Source organism: Diospyros lotus, chromosome 4 (genome assembly GCF_014633365.1).
Source record: "Diospyros lotus cultivar Yz01 chromosome 4, ASM1463336v1, whole genome shotgun sequence".
NCBI classification, from domain to species: domain Eukaryota; kingdom Viridiplantae; phylum Streptophyta; class Magnoliopsida; order Ericales; family Ebenaceae; genus Diospyros; species Diospyros lotus.
In genome coordinates, this window is record NC_068341.1 from 32,066,908 (window position 1) to 32,091,412 (window position 24,505).

Consider the following 24,505-nt stretch of genomic DNA (forward strand, 5'->3'; position numbering starts at 1 on the left):
AGAAGTTTGAGGTCAGTGCTATTTTCCAAAAGTTTCAAAAACTGATCCTCAATGTCTTTCAATCCCCTATTCATATTCTTAGAATTGATAATAGTCGTGAATATTTTTCCCATTAGTTTACCCAATGCCTCACCAATAATGGGATTTTCCACCAAAGTACTTGTCCCTACACACCCCAAAATGGGGTGGCTGAGAGTAAAAATCACCACTTGCTTCAAGTTACCCAATCCTTAATGTTCACTAGCCCCGTTCCTAACAAATATTGGAGAGGAGCTATTTTAACCGCTTTGTCACAGGATGTAAAGGAAACTAAATTTTGCTTCTAATTTTGTTGCTACTTATTGTATTGCTAAAGTCTTTTACTGCTTTTAATTGTATTTTCCTTTTCCAGCTGGGTAGTTTGTTAGCTAGTACCGCCAAGTGTAAAGGTGACTAGAATAGGACAAAATAGTTGGCTATAGGAGAGGTGATCTGCTGTGGCAGCACCCGTAGAACAAACTATATATGCTTTTGAATCCTACTATAAGAGACCATTGAGAATCAATCAAGACATCTGATCTCTTCTTCTCTCAAGCTTTTCTCTCTTCAATCTTTCTCTCTTTCTCCCTTCTTTCATTGTCCCTTCGTTCTTCTTCACTATTCTCCAGCACACCCTTCTAATTCACACTGAATTAGAAAAGTTGCTATTGTCACAACATAGTAGTGACACGCTTCTTGCCTAATAAACCCTTTACCATCCAAAGTGTCATGCACCTAGGGTTTACCTAGGGTTTTGATAGGAAATTGAGAGAAATCATAGGGGCAATTAGATTGAGAGGGAGGGAAATGCAGCAGGAAATGGGGGGGGGGGGGGATTACCAACAGAACAGTAAGGAGAGGGAAAATCAGAAGGAAATTGGAGGGGGATTGAGAGAGAAATCAAAGAATTCATTCATCAATTCAAAACATAATCCTTCCCATCCTCAGTTGTGGCTTATATATAGCCTAATAGCCTCCCATATACATCTATGTGCAGTACAAAAATAGGCATAACTGCCCATAGCTAAGGACAAAGATCTATAACAGAAAAGGAAAAGAAAATTACAATTATTTTGTAATGCATGTAAACTAACTACTATTATAATGACAATTATAGCCTTGGGGATCCTTGGCGTTGTGATAATTTCCCCCTCCTTGAGAGAGTTCTTGTCCCCAAGAACTTACAACGATTGCGCCGCTATTTCTTCATCTAATACCAGCTCTTTCTACTTAGTTTATTCCTCTCTCTCTTTCTTCAACTAGGCCTATTCCTATTTGCCCCTATGTTCTCATCAGCTGGAACAAAACCATGGATTATTGCCATAGCTCGTACAATTGCAATCAAGGCTGCATCTATCTCCAAGGTGTAATAGACCATTCCCCTTTGGTTTGCAATAGCTACCCAATCAAGATTGCTAGTACTCACGGTCTGAGGATCCAGTATGGTGCCAAAACTTGTCAATATGTCCACATTAAGTGCCTTTAATGAATTTAGCCGCTCCTTGTTGTAGGTAGCAGCTAAAACCTACAACCCTAAAAGTCTTCAAATGATGATCATTCTGAAATTCACACATCCAACTAGTTACCACATATGTTCCCCTCTTCTCATCATCTTCAATGTTGGTTGTTTTGAACCCAGAAGATTGACTAACTAATTCTTCAGCCATCTGTTCATCCTTCAATGTAGTAGACAAAAATTCGGATTTGCCAACTGGAGTAAGAACCAACACAACAATAGGAGTTTTGTTCCCTTAGACAAAACCTTTGACTTCTTCAACTATCTCCCTTAGCTTTCCTCTAGCTACAATTGGCCTCCAAAATTCCTCACAACTTTGAATCTACTATTGGTGGAGAGAATTCCTATTAGGGTCATAACTCTTAGGAGATTTCCCTTGGCTGGAAGAGAAATTAGCATCTCTCTTTTCAACAAGTATGTCCTGCTCCCTTCAAACACCTACTTTAGTTACCTTTGTTACCACTAGCATTAAAACTGGTTCGCACCTTTGCAATCTGGCTTGCATCTTCTGAAATGACAGCAACATGGTGACACTGTTTAGGATCAGCAAGACTTCCTTCTGCTGGTGTTGTCTTCACTTTATCGTTAACTAAGGAATCCTCAACATTATCCGAAACCAAAAGCAACGGAATAGTATCCTTAGGAACTCCACTATCAATTCCATTTCTTATAGAATTCTGATCCGAGACACCATCCAGTCCTTCAGTCCATGCACTAGTCACCAGGGGTAACGAGTTGGCCTTGGCTTCCTCGGTCACTTCATTAAATACTTCCCCATTTTCCTCTTGTAGCCTTTCGGTAGTTACGTCTTGAGGTATTATTTCTACTTTTAACTTCTCAATCACTGTAGCATAATTCCTCTCCCATTCCAGAAATTCCTTGTTGCCTCCTGTTATTCTTGCCAACTGATTGACTGCTTCAATCATCCCTTGTTTTGGACTTCCGTGTTTATCACCCAGAACATCCTCATTGAGAACTTCTTTTCCAAGGGAATCGGGACCAAACCTCTGGAGTTACTGCCAGCATTGTCGTTACAGTCACCCTCCTTATCAATTCCGCCTAAACCGAAATGCTTTTTCTGCTTAACATCGGAGCTAAACAGTGAATCGATGTTCCACAATCTTGACCTCTCCTTAGGCTGCTCCATTTTAAGAAACTTTTGAGGCTACAATGCTTCCTTAACCACATCCTTCTTCCACAACTCTGTGTTACGATCGTTCAATCCCATTGATTGATTATTCAAATCAATCCTCTTTCGATTAGAACTTTTGAGATGGTCATCTGAAACATCTCTTCTTAGTTTGTCGAAGAATTCAGCAGGAAAACTGACCTGATACTTCTTAGGCAACATCTTTGCAAACTTTTGCAGCTGGTTGTGTATAACATTGCCCATCTCCTCGCACATTCTGTTGACCTAAGGATTAATTTATGTTCCCGTGTCTCATGATTCGGGCCAAACTCCTCACAATTTATGTTGTATCCTACTGAAAATATAGCATTCTTCTATTGCAATTTAGACTCCACTTGTTTCATGTGTGCACTACTCCCTATGACCGACTTCTCATGAACAAGACATCCCACAGAAAATGCAGCATTCTTCTATTGTAATTGAGACTCCAATGATCTCATGCGTGCACTGCCCCCCATGGACGACTTCTTACGAACAAGACACTTCGAAGACCAAGGAACAAGAGTTCTATACATACTGAATCCACACCCTTCCATGAGCTAATCAGCTCTAAATTAGAATCGCCTTAACGCAATTCAATAGCCGAGGAGCACCCGCTCTTCTTTGCCTTTGCAATTTGAACAAAGTTAACCAAAATTCATAGTCGAAATTAACCTTTGTTTCCCCTTTACACACAACCTAGACATTAATTGGAATCGTCGCCTGTGGAAGAGAACCTAAATCAGGGCTGTAGTAGCTGAAGTCCACCAATTTTGTCACGACTAAGAGAATAGTCCTTGATGCCTTTAGAAACAAATCGGAACCAATTGGCCACGTCACCTTTAATTTCCAAGCCTTAAATATTAGTTAACACTCACCTCCTCGTGAGTCAGAATCAATTGCAAGATTCAACTGGAAATCGCCAAGTTGCTTCTCTTTCTTAAACGCCAAATTTCACTGGAATAGTAAGAATTGCACAAGAAGAAGAAATCGAAGGCTAAGGAATTGCTCTGGAATTCACCATTGTTCACCTTTGTAGATCACCACTGTGCACCACTGCTCCAAAAATCGAACAACCTTCTAGGTTGCTAGAATTTCGCCAGATCGTCGGAATTCACCACTAGAATCACCTGGGTTGCTCGCCTTCCTTAAGTGATTACGATGCAACCAATGGAATTCTCCAGAATTGAGAATTAATGGTTGCAGTAGTTTATGAATTGGCTTTTAAATCCACCGAAGCTACTTTGCCCTTCCACTTCGAGCAAGACTACCGAATTTTGTGGTTGAATGTCAATGGTTGGCTTCGTCTTCAAGACTTGGACTCGGATTTGCCAGAATCACCGAAATTCACTAGGATCTGCTTCGTGACTCATTGCTGGAGTTTGCTAAAATTAGCTAGCTCGCTGTTAATTTCGAAATTCATTGTGTCAGAGTTATTAGTTTCTTGAGAGTTCGATTGGCTCTCGTCGCAACTCCTATGAATCACCCAATCTCATTTCGCTGACTCACCTTACTCGCAGCTTCCAAGTCACTAGAATTTCAACACTAAAACCACTTCTATAAATTGCCTACCATTGTCACGATCTAACAGCTCTGCTTGGAATCTAGCTTGATTACTTCTGAATCGGATTGGATGCTATTGAATTTCTAAACTCACAACCAAGGAACAACTTGTCTGATACCAATTGTCATGTACCTAGGGTTTTGATAGGAAATTAAGAGAAATTAGAGGGGGAATCAGACTTAGAGGGAGGGAAATGCAGTAAGAAATGGGGGAGGGAAATGCAGTAAGAGGGCTTGGGAGAGAGAGATCAGAGGGAAATTGAGAGAGAATTCTAGAGAGAGAAATTAGAGAATTCATTCATCAATTCAAAACATAATCCTTCCCATTCTCAGCTGTGGCTTATATATAGTCTAACAGCCTCCCACATGCACCATATGCAATACAACAATAGGCATAACTACCTATAGCTAAGGACAAAGATCTATAATAGAAAAGGAAAAGAAAATTACAATTATTGTGTAATGCATGTAAGTTAACTATTATTATAATAACAAATATAGCCTTGGGGATCCTTGGGGTTGTGACACAAAGTGCTTAACTTTTAGACCCCTTTAAGCAACCTTTTGGCCACATATGCCCATGTTCAAATTTTAAACTCTCTCTCCCCGAAGGTGTTTGGTTGTATTGGGTATATTCACAATATTAATCCTACCCGACACATACTTGAGCCAAAAGCACTCAAATGTATCTTTGTTGGATATTCCCACACACAAAAGGGATACAAGTGCTACTGCCCACTTTCAAAAAAATTCTCTCTTATGAAGTGACCTTTCTTAAAGACCAATTCTTCTACCCAGGTGATTCTCTTTATGGCGAGATATCAAAGGAAGAGTGTCATTGGTATTCTAACGTTTCTCTTCCATATCTTTTAACCCTTCCAATATCCCAACCAGGTCCATGTTCGAAACCAATAAAAAGAAACATTGAATCTGACCCTCCTCAACCAACCAAACCACCCTAATCAACTGAACCAGTGGTAACTAGTCAAGGGGGAGAATCAGGTTTTGAAAACTACTCTAATTTATTCTAGAAGGCCAAAAAATCCTGCTCATCAAACCAACCAATCATTGGAACTAGAGGCTTGTCCATTAGAGAGGAACTGAATGGGGTTGATGACTTTGATGTCCCAATTGCTCTTTGAAAAAGGGTAAGGTCTTATGTTAAGTATCCTATTTCTAATGAAATACCCCAATAGCCTAGAGAATGGTAGTATGTATCGAGGATAAGTAAGAAAGGAAACAACACCAGTTGGATACCTTTTGGGCTGAATGTAGACAAAGAACTCCCGGGTTAAGCATGCTTCAGTTGGGGAAGCTCAAGAATGAGTGACCCCCTGGGAAGTTCGCGTAGGCCTATCAGGGTAAATTATTTCGGTCCTTCATATCGCTCGATGCGGGATGTTATAGGTGGTATCAGAGCCGACCCTTGGTGAAGGGGGTCCGACGAGGGTGAGGAGTGGCGTCGGGGCTCGAGAGTCTGTACAAGGAGTGGCTCCTGGCAGGCTTCTAGGATAGCAGCCTCCAAATGAGAGAAGATTTGGGACCAGTTGTAAGGTCGCATGACGAGGACGTCATGTGCACAAGGGGGGGAGAATGTAATACCCCAATAGCCCAGATAAGGGTAATAGTATATATCAAGGATAAGTAAGAAAGGAAAAAACATTAGTTGGATACCATTTGAGCTGAATGTAGGCAAAGAACTTCCGGATTAAGCGTGTTTCAGTTGGGGAAGCTCAAGGATGGGTGACCCCCTAGGAAGTTCGCGTAAGCCCATCAAGGTAAGTTGTTCTGGTCCTTCCTATTGCTCGATGCGAGATGTTACATCTAATTAATTAACATATTCTAGATTGTCTCCACAATTCAAGGCTTTTACCACAACAGTTGATAGTGTGGAAGTTCCAAAAGACATTAGATGCCTTAAAGGATCCAAGATGGAAAAAAGCAATTATGGAAGAAATGAAGGCATTGATTGGAAACAATACATAGGACATTGTACAGTTACCCAGAAACAAGAAAGTGTTGGGGTACGAGTGGGTATTTACGGTCAAATACAATTAAGATGAGAGAACTAACAAATACAAGGTGAAAGATCACCCAAGAGGGGGGTGAATTGGGTGCTTTGAATATTTTTGCGGAGTTAAAAATATTTTGCATGAAAGCAATTTTAAGAGGACTTCTCATAACAAAAAGAATAGTAGCAACAAGTATATTCACTCAGACAATTTTTATAAAATTAAATTTGAGATACTTTAAACATTTGATATATGAATATATTCATATAAAGATGAATGTATTTAAGGAATAAATTTAAGAAACCTTTTTTCATCAAGACATGATCAGTACATAACACATGAGTTTAAATATATGACTATGTAATTTGAGAGATTTGAAAAGCTTTTATTTACACAATGAATAATTGATGCAGATAGGTTTGATGATGATTGAAATAAAATGAAAATGCATTGTATAGTATAAAAGGAATGTTTTATGAAAACCAAATGTAAACTTGTTACAATCATAGAGTGTTTATGTAAAGATAAAGTGCAGCATTTAAAAATAAGAATATGCAAAACAGTTATTAGGATACGAATGGATTCTGCTGACTCTTCTAAATTTTAATTTTCAATTCTCAAGGAAGATGTATGCATGCAAATAGAAACAAGGTTCTTCATGCTAGTAATGAAGATTGAAATTGATATGTTTTTAAGATGATTCCAACCGAAAACATTTGAATGACAACGAAAACAAACTATCAAAGTATGAGAAAAAGAACTTTATACATGTAGTAACAAAAAAAAAAAAAAAAAAACAATTTTGCATAATGCTAATGAGGTTGAATCAATATGATAAAGCATTTTATGGAAAGTGAATAAACAAAATAATAACAATCAAACCACATGAACACAACTTTTAGAGTGATTCAACCAACAAGCTTAGTCCACTACTTTAGCTCCCCACTAAAGATTTTGAAAACATCCACTAAGGAATTTTAGCTTTTAGGGCTCAACTATAACCCATACATAGTTTTTACAAGTTCAACTATAACCTCTACTTTTCATGAGCTAAGTAAGAGCCCTAGCTTTTACAGGAGCAACTGTAACCTTTACATGAGGCTTTTTCATAATTAGGCTTAGTCACACCCACTGCCTTTTAAGGATGAGACATAACCTTTTACAAGTTTCACAAAATATGTGAAAGGATTTCTCAAGAGAAAAATACTAGATGATACAATCATTTCAGCATTCTTTTGAACAAAAAAGAGTTACAAGAAAGTGAACGAATGACGCACTCAACTCTCTTATATCTAACATCTGGTTTATGAAGATCTACATGGAACCTTACTAGATAAGGGCTTGAAGTGAAAGAAGATGAACATGAAAAACACTCACTCAAGTAATGCACATTGGCTCAAAAAAGGTTAGCCTTGCTGTGTTTAGATTGGCTCTATGTTGCTTGAACATCAACAACTCAGGCTTGCTTAGTAGCCACATCATCTCTTTATAGCACTTGGCCTTTTATAGAAGCTTGAGACTTGAGATTTTCTTTGATTCCTACACAAACTCACAACTTCTTTTGATTTGACTAATAACAACCAAATTTGTTAGAAAATATATGCATATTATGAAGATAAAATATTTTGCACACTTATCTTCCTACAACTAGTCAAGAGGCAAATGTATTCACTAAGACCATGTCAAGACCGGGATTCGAATCACTTATTGGCAAGCTGCGAATAATAGATATCTATTCACCAGCTTGAGGGGGAGTGTTTGAAAGTTAGCAGGAAGAACCTTGGATTAGTGGGATTGATATCTCATTATCTTAGGAAGTTTTCTATTATTATCTTGCCTATTGTATTTTCTTATAGTTATGAGATTCATCTATAGCTTGGGGATTATTTCTATTTACAACATCCAAATTAGGAAGTTAATCTTGTATTTATATCCCAGAGAATAATGTGACTAGTGTGTCATTCACCCCAAAACCTTGTCTCGTTTCAATATTAGTGTGTAGGACGCACAACAATTGTATATCATCTTTCCAACAGCCTACAGTGTGATTTGCTGGATTTTATAAATAAATCTTATTCTAAAATACATATTTATTTGTTACATATAACCTTTGGAACCCACCTCTTCCCCTTGACAGGGTCTTAAAGTTTTGAGATCTTTGGCTTTCCCTAATCTTTTGGGGTTACAAAGCTTGAGTTAAATTGGTTCATGTATTGAATTTTGGATTAATATATGACCATCAGTTATATTAATGTGGATAAGTTACATTCTTTACTCTTTGTTTCTTTGTTTTCCATTAGCATGGCAAATCACCCTATATTTCAGAGCAATAGTAGGTTGGATCGGACCTATAGTTTGCCTAAAATGACAGCAGGTAGTACCATCATAGAAAAAAACTTAAGGAAAAGCCTCTCATGTAAATTTAGAATTGCTGAAAATGGATACGGAATTCTAGTGGAGTCTATGGCCCCAACTTTGAGGATGATAGAATTGGACTGTTGCAAGAGCTATCTTGTTTTTTAGTTCTCTCTGGATGGAATCATGGGGTTTAGGCAGGGATTTAACATTATAAAATTTCCAACAGGAAAGGAAAGGTTGGTAGCCGTAAATCAAGCAATGAATGTTCTCAGACTTCATCAACTGTTGAGTTTGGAGTGAACGGATCTACCCATGGAAGGTTGACCTTTATCTTGGTCCAATTTGAAAGAGAATATGTATACGTTTCATTTAGACAGATTCCTGATTTCAGGCATTTGGGAGGATCATTTTTTGATTGTTTGCAATATACCTTTGATCATTGCCTATATTCTTAGAGAGTGGAGGATTTAGGGTTGGTTTTAAAATATGCAGCTTAAGAAACTAGATATTTTAGATTTAGTAACAAATTGTGCAACGGGTACTCTATAACTGGCTCGCCAAGTTTCTTTTCTTGGCAAGAAGCTTAGATTACTTCAAGTTAATAACAATAAAAAAAAAACAGTGGAATAGGGAGGTTTTTTTTGGAGGAATTGGTGCTAAAATAAATAGCAGAGTAAATATCAAATTTTTAGATGAAAAGGAAGGATTAAGGCAACAATAAAGGGAGGAAAAAATATAAGCCAGACAACATATGTCAAGTTGAATTTTTCGATTTTCTTCAATTGCACTCCAAACTTGATGTCACTTGCACCTAATATTATTGAAAACTTATATCTTGACTTTAGCCATTTCAAATCCTATCTGATACATGAATTGAAAAATTACTGAACAGAATTTAACACCTAACTAAACTGTCAGGTTGAAGAGAACTTAGGAAAAATATCCCACGTTATCATGTATTGAACCATAGACCAATCTCTTATACAAAAGGTTTCCTACTTAAGTTAGAATTCTACCTAGCTTCAAACACTATAAAAGTATACCCATTCTAAGATACATCTACTACTTTACATTATCTCTATTATTTAGGTAACTTATCTTCACAATCTTATCTCCTATAATTTTTCCGGTTATCTAGGAACTCTCTTCTTCTTTATCCGCATCATCTCGGCTTCATCTCTTTCTCTTGTAGCACGTTAATGGCCTCATCTTCTTATCATAAACACACAGATTCCTAACACTCCCCCTCAAGTTAGTGAAAAAACATCTTTCATTCCCAGCTTGCTAATTAAAGCTTCAAACCCCGGTCTTGACATGGCCTTTGTAAGAACATCTGCTTCTTGATTTTTTGTAGGAACATAAGTTAGCTGGATTCCTCCTTCCTCATTTTCTCTTTGTATGAGGCTTCTATCAATCCTCACATGTTTCATCCTATCATGTTGGACAAGTTTATTGACAATGCTTATGGCTGACTTGCTGTCGTTGTATAGCTTCGTTGGTAATTTTAGAGGCATTCTCATATCTTCCATTATCCTTGTCAACTAAATTAATTCGCAAATACCTTGAGCTATTGCCCTGAATTCTGCTTCAGCACTGCTTCTTACAACCACGGTTTGTTTCTTACTCCTCCAAGTAACAAGATTTCCCCATAGTTTAGTGCAAAAACCTAAAGTAGACCTATTATCAGTAACAGATCCGGCCCAATCAACATTAGCATATCCTTCTGCCCCTCTATTCTCACCTTTCTTAAATAACAAACCTTTCCCAGGTGTCCCCTTTAAGTATCTCAAAATATGGTAAGCAACATCTAAGTGTTGTTGAGTAGGTGAGTGCATAAATTGGCTCACAATGCTTACTGCATATGCTATGTCTGGATGTGTGAGTGAGAGATAGATCATTCTGCCAATAAGCCTTTGATACCTTTCTTTATCAACTGGAGGATCATTATCCTTTATGAGATATTTCTAATTTCTTTCTAAGGGTGTGTGCCTCGGTTTAAAACCTAGCATACCTATATCTTTAAGGAGGTTCAAAGTGTATTTCCTCTGAGAGAGTGAGAGAGTTGTATGCCCTGCTTGCTTCTTGCCACTTCCATTCCCAAGAAGTATTTCATTTCTCCAAGATCTTTAATCTCAAACTCTTTCTTCAGTCTTTGTTTCAAATTGTCAATTTTTGAAGCATCATCACTTGTTATAATTATGTTATCCACGTATACAATACGGATACACCTCTTTCCATCTGTTGTACACTTGGTGAAAAGCGTATGATCTGCTTCTCCTTGTGTATAGCCAAACTTAGTGATTGTTGAGCTGAATTTCTCAAACCATGCTCGTGGAGATTGCTTTAGCCCATAGAGTGATCGTTGTAGTTTGCACACTTTGCCAGTTTTTCCTTCTTCTTCAAACCCAGGTGGGATTCTCATGTACACTTCTTCTTCTAATTCCCCATTTAGGAAAGCGTTTTTAATATCTAGCTGGAACAATTTCCAATCCAGATTTACAGCAAGAGTTACCCATATGGAATTTAACTTTGCTACAGGTGCAAATGTCTACTCATAGTCTATTCCATAAGTTTGAGAGTAACCTTGGACTACTAACCTTGCTTTGTATCTATCCAAACAGCCATCTAATCTATAATTGATAGTAAATACCCATTTGCAGCCAATGATCTTTTTGTCTTTGAGAGTTTCAACAACATCTCAGGTGTGGTTCCCCATCAAGGCTTTCATTTCCTCCATCCCTGCTTCCTTCCATTTAGTATCTCTTAGAGCTTCTTTGATATTTTGAGGTACTGTTATTGCATCAACAGTAGTTGTGAAAGCCTTAAACTGTGTAGACAACCTGGAATATGTTAGATAATTAGAAATAGGATGCTTAACACATGATCTCACCCCCTTTCGGATAGCAAAGGGAATGTCCAGATCACTGTCGTGGCCGGCATCATGCTCTTTGGTTGATTCAGTATGTTCAGCAGGTTCTTCCTCTCTTGTTGGACCTTCCCCTAGTTCTAACAATTGGCGAGATGAGGATCAAAACATTTAGATCTTCTTGAATATACTTTGATAGCCTTTTCTCCCCCTGAATCAGTCACCAAGGGCTTAGTTTGTTGGGGAACATAAGAGTTAGAGGAGTCAAGGTTGGCTGATTCCACGAGAATTGGTTGAAAGGAAGGTGGGAGAGGAAGAGATACCATAGGATCCCAATGATTTTCGACCTGCTGTAGCCCACTGCTGGAATAATAGAATTCATTTTCCATAAATGTCACATCACAAGAAATAAAGAATTTTTGTGATGATGGGCAATAACATTTATATCCTTTTTGTGTGGGAGAATAGCCAATAAATATGCATTTGAAGGATTTTGGCTCGAGTTTGTGATGGTTAGAACCAGTTTGATGAACGTATACAACACAACCAAAAACTCTAGGAGAAAGAGAGTTAAGGATGCGTGTATGAGGATAATAATGCAGGAGATGATTCAAGGGAATTAGATAGTCTATTACTTTAGATGGCAGCCTATTGATCAAATAAGAGGCTATTAAAACCACCTCACCCCATTACTTATGAGGAGTAGAACTGGCAATCATTAGGGATCTAGCCACTTCAAGCAAATAACGATTTTTTCTCTCTGCTACCCCATTTTGCTGAGGAGTATAGGGGCAAGTGCTTTAATGAAGAATCCCATGATTTGTTAGATATTGGGTGAGGGGTTGAGAGAAGTATTCATGGCCATTGCCAGTCCTAAGTGTAACACCCCACTTTCCCAGGGCGTTAAATAACGTAAGATTTCGGGGATATATATTTTTTTCCCAACAGAAACTCCACACATAAATCATTCCCTGAAGATCCCGTTACACCTTTTCAGTATATCAACTCAGAATCATTAATAAACTAAGACATGTAAATCACCTCAAATGCGGAAGCTAGATCGAAGCCTCAAATGGAATACAACCAAAACTATCTTATTCATAACTTTAAAGTCAAACCATTGTTTTACATGACGTCATCAAAATACACAGCATAATTGAAAACGACATACTATAAACTATCCATTAATCGCCGTCACTCCTCGGCAATCCCTTTTCCTTTTGCACCGTTGCCTTCACCTAGAACGTTTGGATATTTCAGGAACATAGTCCAAATTAGATGATGAATCACGTAAGTGAGAGTACAAAACACGTTTTCATGAATGTATGCAACACATAAAACAAAATGACACAACCTGACAAGCCCTAGCCCAAGGGAATCCCTCACAGCGCTTAACCCAACCACGGGGAAAGAGCAATCTCTCTAAAGGCAACACCATCACGACACATTGAGACAACACAATCCTAGCTTAAGAGGGGCAAAGTCAACGCATCTCCCCGACACCTCGGGAACAATTGTTACCACTCCCGGCCCAGGAGGGTCACATCACGCAAGAACCCGGCTCACTACAATCATATCAAGGATTACGTTCCCACTCAAAAGCTTTCAGGAATCATTACCCATTCCCAACTCGTATCCCACATGGACAACCAGTCATCCTAGTGTAACTTCCCTAGCCATACGGCTCGACACAGAAACTTAGGTGGCTATCCTGGCAGTACACCAACACAAGATACCCCCATACGTTATTCTGGCAACACCCTTGGGAAATTACGGCTACACTATCCAAACAACATCCCAAGTTGACATCCCATAAGAACAACACAAAACGCATGACAATGCCACATATCACAACTCAATACATCATATAAACAACATTTAATAAACATCATTTATTGCATAACACACAATGCACATGTATAAAAAGTTTTGGGATGAACCTCCCACATGAAACCAACCGTCACCGGTTATCGTTCACATGCAACAAAACCATTTTGCATGAAATCATAACTCATATAGGTAGAACAAATACCAAGTTTTTAGGGTAGGAACAATCACAAGTCAAAACCAAGTTTTGTGGTAGAACCACTCACCTGAACTTATTCAGTACGCCTCGATTTTCGTGCACAACCTTGATTTGTGTGCCAAACATCAAACACTCGTACTTATACTCAACCTCGAGCCATGATACTCCCTAAACATCATATTTATTTAAAGAAGCATCAAAATCCATTTTTCCTTAATTTTCCATAATTTTCTCCTAGTTTTCACCTCGATAATTCCAAAATAATTATCTCCTCAAACATTTTCCCAAATTTTTCAACATGATAATTCCTAAAATAATTTTAGAAAAATATTAAAACCAATTTCGGAGAATACCAATGTCTCACGCGCTGATCTTTTTCCTCACTTCTAGCTGCCGTCAACTGCTCCGATGGTCGATCTGATCACACCCCCTTGAAGCCCTCTCTCAGTCGATTCTAATGGCACATTTGGATGCCCAAAACACCACTGGAAAAGCCCTCAAAAGGCCGATTGCAGGTCAGCCCCCGGCAACCGCCTCGAGCTTTCTAGCCAAGCTTCGAACAACTTCGAAACTTGATGAAAACCCTCCCAAAAGCTCCAGAATTCTTCCCCTTGATGCAAGGATCAAAAGCCCCTTAATCAATCCTTCAAAAACGCTCCAAAACTCGGCCAATTTGTGTGCCAAAAATCGAAACCCTCAGCCCCTCTTTTATAGCAAAATCTAGCCACATCTCAGCCAATCAGAGGCCAAGGCTTGGCCCCCAAGCTCCCCACGCCATATACGACCTTCCCCAGCCCTCCCTCGGCCGTCCCATCGCTAGAAACGGCGGCAAGAAAGTCTGTCGCCAACTTTGCAGGTTTCCCACCTATTTTTCCTTTATTACACTTTAACCCCCCAACTAATTTCCAACCTCAGTTTGCCCCTTTCCTTGATGCCCCTGATCTTTCTAACAATACCACTAAGGTCCACAAGTTTTATACTCTTCATTTCATTTTCGAAATTTCTGAAAAACTATCTTTTTGACCTCCCTCGGGCAAAATTAGCAAATTACACTTAGGCCTGGTTGATTAATTTGACTCTAAGTCCTTTCGTTTCAACCCGAAATCGCTCAAGGGTTGTTCCATTTATAAAATCAAGGTCCTCAATACACTCCGTTGACTTCCCGGAATTCTCCTACGTCGATTCGGTTTTTCAACCTGATCCACAACTGTACCGAAAACAGTTCCCGATCCAATTTTTTTTTACACCAAAATCATGCCTCGAATCACTCGTCAATACTATTCCGTTTTCCTTAAACATCTAGGGTCTGGGTCACTCCCTATGATCGATTCAGTCACTTAAGACTGAAATAGTATACCCTTTAGCCTTATTCTTTCGAAAATTTCACTTATACCGTTTGTAAAATCCGATTTACAGCCTCAAGAATTTCCTAGGTATTACACTAAGGATGCAAATAGAGGACTGAAAGACATTTTGAACCAATTTATGAAAGGCTTGAAAGATAGCACCAACTTCGGATTTGTCTTTCATGAGATATACCCAACATACTCTTGTGTGGTCATCGATAAAGGTGACAAACCATCTAGCACTAGTCAAATTTGGAATTCTTGCTAGGCCCCAAATATCGCTATGAATCAAGTAAAATGACTTAGAAGAAGAGTAAGAATGAGGTCGATATGTACTATGTGTTTGTTTTTGCAAGAATGCAACTTTCACATTGAAGAACTACTCCCTCTTTATTGAAGAATAAATCTGGATACAACCGTTTCAAATAAGAAAAATTAGGATGGCCAAGCCTATTATGCCATAACAAAATATTGGAATTAGAATGAACTATAAACGAGAGTCTAGGAATGAACTGATTTGAGGGAGATAGGTTGTTTGATATCCAATAAAGCCCGTTCTTTTCCTTAGCACTGCCAATCATCTTCCCCGAGGTTCAGTCCTGAAAAACACAAAGAGGTGGAAGAAAAATCACAATGCAGTCCATATCCCTTGTTAATTTGCTAACAGATAACACATTGCATGTCAAATTTGGCACATATAGTACTATTTTAAGTTTTAGTCCTACCACACATATACTCCTGTGCCCCTTAATAGTGGACATGCTTCCATCTGCCATTAACACTGTTAATTTCTTATTTTGAGGCTGAAATTTTCAAAAAACAAGTTTGATCCGGTCATGTGATCGGATGCACTGGTGTCAACAATTCAACCTTTTCCATTCACGCTTCTAGTAATTAGAGAGTACTTTAAGTTACCTCTTAGGACCAATGATGTAGATGTGCTGGTTGTTGAGATGTCTGGATCCTTTGTCAATTGAGTGTCGAGTAGTTTTTGTAACATTTGCATCTGATCACTAGTTAGAGTCATACTTATACCTTTCTCGGGTATAGGAGGGGCTACAATTGATGTTGTGTAGGTTGGTCTCTCTTTTTCTCTTCTATTCTTCGGTTTCCAATTAGCTGACTTCCCATGCAACTTCCAACAAGTTTCCTTGGTGTGATATGGCTTGTTGCAATACTCACACCATGGTTTATCCCTAGGGAATTCCTCCCTCTTGGTTGTGATAAGTATAAGTGTCGATCCTGTACTTGGATCTCTTGCTGGAAGCATAACTATTTTTCTGCTTTCCTCTCTTCTTACCTCTACAAATACCTTTCGAAGGGAAGGAAGAGGTTTTACACCAAGTAGGCAACCTCTCACTTCGTCTAGATCGAAATTAAGGCCCTGGAGGAAGTTAAAAATCCTTTCTTTCTCTAGCATCTTGCTATACTTCAAGCTGTCAATTGTGCACTCCCAACTTGGATCATAAAAGAGATCCATCTCCTGCCAAAGTTCTAGCAAAGTATTATAATATTCAGTCACATTCATATTACCTTGCCTAGTGGCCCGAATAGTTGATCAAATCTCGAAACATTGGGCTGTATTTTCGAGATCCGAGTATATTTCTTGGACTGCATCCCATGCCTCCTTAATTGTCTTGTAGAAAAGGTATGTGCGACCAATTTTCAGCTCCATCAAGTTGATGAGCCATGCCATGATAATTGAGTTCTCGGGCTCCCATCTTTGATAATCAACAGAGGTTTCTGGTGGTGCTACAACATCACCAGATAAGTAGCCATATTTGCCTTTTCCTTTAATCACTAATGTAACCGATTGACACCACTCATGGAAATTCCGACCATTCAATCGGTGTTGAGTGATCTACAAGCTTTGGCGATCAAAAGACAGGGGTAGTCCTTGAGTCACCATTGGTTGTGGGTTCAGATTTGGGGACGATTCTGTAGATGCCGTATATTTTGAAGTGGCCATGGCTGCTGCAGGGATATGCCTTGATAAATCAGACTTGGATCAACCAAGCTCTGATACCATGAACAGAATTTAACACCTAACTAAACTGTTAGGTTGAAGAGAACCTAGGAAAAATATCCTACGTTATCATGTATTGAACCATAGGCCAATCTCTTATACAAAAGGTTTCCTACTTAAGTTAGAATTCTACCTAGCTTCAAACACTATAAAGGTATACCCATTCTAAGATACATCTACTACTTTACATTATCTCTATTATTTAGGTAACTTATCTTCACAATCTTATCTCCTATAATTTTTCCGGTTATCTAGGAACTCTCTTCTTCTTCTTAACCGCATCATCTCTGTCTTCATCTCTTTCTCTTGTAGCACGTTAATGACCTCATCTTCTTATCATAAACACACAGATTCCTAACAATTACTATGCAAAGTTTTTTGTTTACAAAATTTGCCAACACTTAAAAATCCTAACAAATTTGGAAGTAAATTAATTAGAAAAGAACATCAAAATAATGTCAACCAAACTAATGTTATTGTTCTGTCTGCTGAAGGTACTTTCATATACCATCTTCCTCCCAAACTTAGCTAGCATATTCACAATGCTCAGTCACAAATGCTTCTTTTTTGCTTGGCAAATGCTCAAGCACCTCTTTGCAGGTTCTCATCAATAGCCTAAAAGTAAAAAGATGTCTCTAATGAAAAAGGAAAAGAAAGAAAAGGACATACAAGCAACCCTTCACCCAAACCCACACACAGAGTAGGCGATAATCTTTTTTATGAAGCACTCCTAGCAGTAGCATACTCATATTCACATACCATTGAGGTAAAAAAGGCTTACTGATCTCTGAAGTTCTTGAAGATCCAAGACAACACGAGCTTCTATATGCCAATATAATGCTCGTTGCAAACCTCTCTGCTCTAACCATATTCGCCCAGGATGTGGGCAAGGAATTCTCCCGCTGACAACCAAGTAACAAAAGCCCAGTCAAATGGTGACAGCAGAAATCACAGCATCGAAAGTTTCCAGTGGAAAAATTGAGTTGGAGAATCTCAATGCAATCTATCTTTTGAGACTAACTAAACAGAATTCAGTTAGAAACATCTAAAGTATCCACTTAATAATGGTTTGGGACAAAATAATAATAAAATTTTTTCCTTGAAAAGTAGGTAGTCAACAATTTAATATCACAAGCAGGTTAGTTCATCTAATGAAATTTAAGAATTAATATTTTTATAAGCAAAATTTAATGTCCAGTAATATATTCCATCATCCTCTTTTTGGCTAACAATACAAATGTTTTTGCAGATAAATAAAAAATTAGGATCTTAAAAATTTGCTAATGGAAAATAAATGCTTTCACTAAGGTCATGTAGACAGATTTGGCAGTCGGCTGTAGTTCCGAGTCTTGCATGCATCCAACTTTAAATGAGCTAAGCTACAAATCATCATTAAAACATTATCAAGTATAGATGAATCTTTTCATATTCTATGCAGAACCTGTAGGGAAGGGGGGGAGAGAAGAAATTCAGTTTTAGAAACCAAGGGAATTTTTTAAGATTATGACTGCAGATTTTTGGTTCTAACAAAAGCCCTTGAATATGAGAATTTAAAATAATAAGTGATGATGAACAGAAGGATAGAGAACACAAACATAAATTCATCTGTAAAGCCTGTATTCATAGGAGAAAGAAACTTAAAATTATTTCATTTGACTCAGTTCAACTTTATAAAGAACTATAATTGAATGGATAGAAGCCAAGGTTTGAGTGGGAACTATTGATGATAAGATGTGGGAGATGCACTTGCAATAGTTGGGACATGTGAGAAGAAGTGCAATATGTGATTGGTGGACCTACGAGACTAGTGGAGGGAGTTTGTAGTAAAAGAGGCAAAGCGCTAGGATCGAATCGTGCACGCCAAGAATGATAAATAGAAAAAAAATGAGAAAAATAACAATATGCAAAAAATTAATGTGGTTAGGCTCAACAATGTACATCTATAATCCCTCCACAAGGAGATAATTTATTAATCAAGACAAACTAACCTCACGGCTTCTAATAACTGGTTGCACCACACTAGAACTTTGGTCATCAAGTTGTGGAACATACAAGACACACAACTACAATAATCTAGATATCTATCTCCACAAATTATTGGAAGTGGTTCATCAAACCCTAATCCAAGCTGCCTGTTTATAGGCACCAAATCACAATCATAGTGGAATTAGATTTCTCAAACCTATCTTAATCCCCTACTTAAAATCATCATCTGATAAAGATTATCTAAGAGACTTTTTCTCCATCATATGAATCTTATCAAATAAGATACCAATCTTAATCAAACTAGAATTTGAGGAGTTATCCCAACAATTCCTCCCTCGGCTCAAATTCCCAAACACACCCACAATTCAACCCAGACCGCAAATCACAGCCCAAAAACAATACAAGCCTAAAAAGTTGGGAGACATTCCCAAACATGCTGACTATCAACCTCTAGTCGGTGCATCCATTCATCAAGCTCTCCAGCGAGTATCTTCAGCAATGACTTGCGCTTCAGCGGCTACTTGCATCCTCCCTTCAATTGTAGTCTTCTCTCACAACAACTATAGCAACTACATTATTCTTGTGGGGAAAGTATCAAAACCCTTTTCTGTTTCAAGGCAGCAGGTGATAACGGTCTTTAAGTGGGTCTCATGGTGCTGCCCAGCTATGGCAACGCAGAAGCTCTCTTCCTCTAGGCCTCCTCCAACAATCAGCAATGATCGGTAACTCTTTCTCTAATCAGCAGCATCTCTAACTCCAGCAACGCAAGCAGATCCGCCGACGACAACTTCAAGAGTCGACCTTCCCTAAACTCAAGAGGGATCAAAACAGTTTGGTGTTCCACAACGCAACAAACAAAACCCTCAATTTTTGTTAAATTTTCTGCCACAAAATTTTCTCAAAACACTACACGATTATTTCTAAAAAATTGCGATCTCACAACAAAACCAAACCAAGGCTTTGAGAATACTTGTTGGGATGGAATCATGCAAACCAAGAACGATAAACAAAAATCAAATGAGAAAACAACAATATGCAGAAATTAATGCGGTTTGACTCAACAACCTACTCCCACAATCCCACCATAAGGGATAATTCACTAATCAAGGCAAACTAACCTCACAACTTCTGGTAACTGGTTGCACCACACACTCAAGACTCTAGTTATCAAGCTATGGAACATACAAGACACATAACTACAATAATCTAGATATCTTTCTCCATAGATTATTGGGAGTGGTCCATCAAACTCTGAATTGAGTCTTCCTATTTATAGGCACCAAATCACAATCATAGTGGAATTAGATTTGCCAAACCTATCCTAATCCCCCAATTAAAATCATCATTTGATAAAGATTATTTGAGAGACTTTTCGTCCATCAAATGAATATTATCAGATAAGATAACAATCTTAATCAAACTAGAATTTGAGGTGTTATCCCAACACAAAGGAAGACCAAAGAAGACTTGGTGGGAAACCCTTAAAATCATAATGGCTTCAAAAAGGATATGGTTGTGGATAGAGATGGTTGGAGGTCTAGCATTTGTGTAGCAGATCCACCTAAGGGGATTAAGGCTTGTGATTTTTGTTGTTTGTTGTTGTACAAAAATCTCTAAAGATAGATCTAACATTATCCTTCTATCACATATCTTTACCCCCCCCCCCCCCCCCCTCTCTCTCTCTCTTATTGAGTCTCTTAGTTTTCTCTATCTCTTTTAATTTAAACTATAACATGCTCCTCTTAATATAAGAATGGATTCAAATGCTCGCCTCTCTCTCTCTCAGATAAAAAGAAAATCTGGTGCATGAAATAAAGAAAAAAATGGAAAATAAAAATATACAACCAATCTACAATGTTATCTTGAATCTAAATTGAAAGTTGTTCTCAAGAGTTGGAAACCAGATCCACCATAATATGATTTTGTAGCATAAATAACTCTACTTTCAACTGCAAGAGTCAACAATGTGATCAAAGTTTAGGGTCATAAATGATAAAACTAGGCATCAATGTTGTAACGTGTTTTCTTAGCACAACCAAGTGGTTCAATGGAAAAACGATAAGTAATAGGAGTTGATGGAGAATAATAGAATGTCATAGATGAGATTGGATCAACCCACTATGATACCATGTTAAAATAATAAAATTAGAGATACAACCAAATATATATAGAATATTAAAGACAGAGAAAAAAAGTTATCCTTTTATAACTTATTGCTACAGTTTATTAATCACCTCTATCTCTTAGGTATCTCTGTCTCTTTGTTTAATATGAACTCTGGCAAAGAGACTGAAGAAGAAGCCTTAAGTTTTAATTATTCCTAACTGTCAAAATGAATAGATTAAGTGAATCAAGGAGTAAGAATGGTAATGAATCGGGCAGGCAGAGCCAGGTTTTAATTACCCCATCCTTGACACTGATACCACAACTCAAAACTCCCGCCTATTCCCTGCCAATATTACATTGGGGTAAGAAATAAAAACCCCATCCTTGTCCTTAACAAAGGAATCCCCAAACCCACCCGATTATCATAAAATTGCCCCAAAACTAGATTTAATGAGATTTTATAAATAAAAAGTAAAGATTGCAGCAAAAGTTAGCCCTAAAAATATATAAGGTATATATGTACTAGTCAAGAAAGGACAGAGCAAGGTGTGCCGTCCCAAACAGAAGAATTCAAGGAAATCTCGATCCCCTCCACAAACCCAGTCAAAAGAACATTGGCCTCACTCCAAGTGCGTGCCCCTAATGGGTTAGGGAAAAATTGCCATCCCTACACCCAGAATATAATTTGTTAAGGTCTAGGATTTACAAGTGATCCATTGCCTCTTTGCTCTCAAGAAAATGAGACTTTGTATATATTATTTGCTAATGATATAGCCTTGGTGAATGAAACAAGAAATCATGAGTTACTAAACTAAAGTTATGGAGGGGCACATTAGAACAAAGATTTTAAGTTGAGTATGTTGAAATAAAAAACACAGAATGTAGATTATCTGAAGATCAAGTCATTTTGAGAAAAGATCAATTCAAATATCTCAGATCAATTATTCAAAAACAAAAACGGCAAGATTACTGCAGAAATGACTCACATTATCAAGGCACGATGTAAAAGAAGAGAAGTGATTTCAATATTGGTTGACGAAATTCTCCATATTCAAAGACTGAATCTCAACATTCTTCAAAAATCAAGAGAAACACATCACACTCACATCCCTGGTTTTGAGATTTACCTGCTAACAAGATTGGGGATGAAATCCGCGAGCCGCTCGTAGTCGGTGAGAGCGTTCCACACCAATTCAATGTCGGAATTAACCAACACTTGGGCCTTGACTCGGCGTTCGCGCCATGAAATCACCTCCACTTCACAGTTAACCGTTCTCTCGCCGCCTTCTTCTTGCGGTCTGTGTCTGAAACCAGTGGCATGGTTGAAGCCATTCACGAAATGGGCGTCTCTAGAGCAGGAGAAGACAAAGTATTTGTGGCGCAGAGAAGGGAGGAAGGGTTGAAAATAAACAACACATTTGGTGTGGGGCTTGGAAATGGTGAAGCTTTGAGAGAATGGCACAGAGGTCTGGCTTGAAGCCCTGAAGGTGATCATAGAGAGCGAGAGAGAGAGAGAGAGAGAGAGTGAGTTTCAGAGACAGAGAGAGTAAGAAGTGAGTTTGTGGCTTGGAGAGAGAGTGTTTCAGAGCTTTGGTTCGTTTTCGCATTTGGACAGTTAATTAACAGCCACGAAGGCAGAGTTCGTATTATCGTTTATGCCCAGAGAAACGGGTGGCTCAACTTGAACCGTGGAGGGGAGGGCGGGGGTATTTTGGTCAGTTTGATGGACCATTTGGATGTGGTGTAGGACATTTCATTGATATATATATATATATATATATATATACACGAGAGGTTATAAAATGGGGCGGCCCATAAACTACTGAATGAACAATTGGTGCTTGCAAATGTGGGCCGTTCTCTTACTGCTCCAATCCAAACCGGTTTGTAATTGCGGGCACGAGAGAGAGAGAGAGAGAGAGAGAGAAATCCAATATTGACAAAAGAAGAAGATCTAGAAAGAAGAAAAAGAGACGTTTTCATTTCATAAGATCTCCTTCTCTTCTTTTATGAAGGGTTAGTTTTGAGTTTTTTTTTTTATATGTAATTTTCTCTTTTTTTAAAAAAAATTAATTTTTCTTTTTTATAAATAGATTATTTTCTCAATTTAAATTCAAGACATTTGTGTCTTAAGATAGTGATTTTATAATTATTGCCAAGGTTCCATATCCTAGTAGATGAGCTTTTGATAACCAAAAGCTAATAACAAAATTTTACATGAACATGGGATTAAGAATATCGTGTTTTGACAAAAAAGAATGATATTTTTACAAAGTTTTTGTTCAAAAATACTAATAAGTGATATAATGACATTTTTATACTTAAAAATCATTATGATATGCTTTCTTCTTTCTCTTCTTCTTTTGTTAAAGCCAATCCAATATAGTAAGATAAAACCTTTATATATCTTTGATGACCCCTTTTTTTCGTTTCTTAATGAATTGGTCTAAGAAACTATATCTTCTAATTATGCTTTCAAAATGAAAAATATTATTATTATTATTGGTCTAGGAAACGAGATCTTCTAATTATGCTTTCAAAATAAAAATTATTATTATTATTATTATTATAAGAAACGAGCTTGAAACCCCAACGAAAAATAGTAAGAAAGTAGCTCTAAAATAGGAAAATTCATTGAGAATAACTCAAAGAAGGACATAGCTAGGCCTGAGTCAAGACAAGAGACATCGTATGGATAAAAGCTTTTGAAGTGGAAACAAAACATAAAACTGGAACATAACTGGCATAGAAATAACACAAACAAAATAAGAGAAGAAAATAGGACAAATAGACCAAACCAAGCAAGATCTCAACCTAGCAAGCAAAAGAAAATACATCAAAGACCAAGGAGGGAGATATCTTGTGTAATACCCTAAAAATGTTTATCTATTTTTTATTCTAAGAAAATAAATGCCAAAAAAATATGGATGTATGAAATAAAATGGCAAAATGGTAATTTCAAGAGAAATTCAAAACTATTAATTAAAACAAGGCCAAACGAGGGAATTTACAAATTTAGTGGGTTGCAGAGGAATCAAAATATTGATAGGGACCTAAATGCAATTTTAGAAGGGCACCAAGTGAATAATTGAAAGAAGGGAATGAGACTTGCAGTACTTGAAAATTGTAGGAAAAACTTAGGGGCCAAAATGAGAATTCAAAATTCTCAAATGGTGGGATTCCTTATACACCAATCGATGACAGCACAACCTCCCATGGTGGGCTACTAGGGTACTGAATACCTTACTAGCTCCAGTGAGTTCTAGGCCTCCCAATGGTTGATTCGAGAAGTTGGGTGATTGGAACAGGTTTATAAAAAGGGCACCGCTATGGCCGAACTATCAAGGATTCCTCAGCCAAATCAGGCTATTTTCTAGTGTATTGGCAAAATTTAAGGTAAGAATTTTTCTCTAGAAACCACGAGCAATCAATTGGTACAAAAAAAAAAAAAATGTTTAGGCTAGATTTGAGGGACAAACTGAGAAGTCACTAGAAGTTTCCAAACTGTTGGAGT

At 37.8% G+C, this 24,505-nt stretch overlaps 1 protein-coding gene across 4 annotated transcripts in view; it reads right to left on the minus strand.

Annotated features, from left to right (window-relative positions):
* The window catches only part of LOC127799110 (uncharacterized), a 66,727-nt gene extending 44,139 nt beyond the window's left edge, over positions 1 to 22,588 (minus strand). The window contains exons 1-2 of one of the 4 annotated variants that reach the window (XM_052332846.1): positions 22,119 to 22,588; positions 17,681 to 17,801 (exon numbers count right to left, since the gene is read on the minus strand). In XM_052332846.1, the coding sequence (XP_052188806.1) occupies positions 17,681 to 17,801; positions 22,119 to 22,486 (489 nt within the window). In that variant the 5' untranslated portion in view covers positions 22,487 to 22,588. Of the gene's footprint in view, positions 1 to 17,658; positions 17,802 to 20,003; positions 20,414 to 22,118 lie in introns of those variants that run through there. The other 3 variants (XM_052332845.1, XM_052332847.1, XM_052332848.1) reach the window with 3 other exon arrangements.
* Positions 22,589 to 24,505: the final 1,917 nt, after the last annotated feature.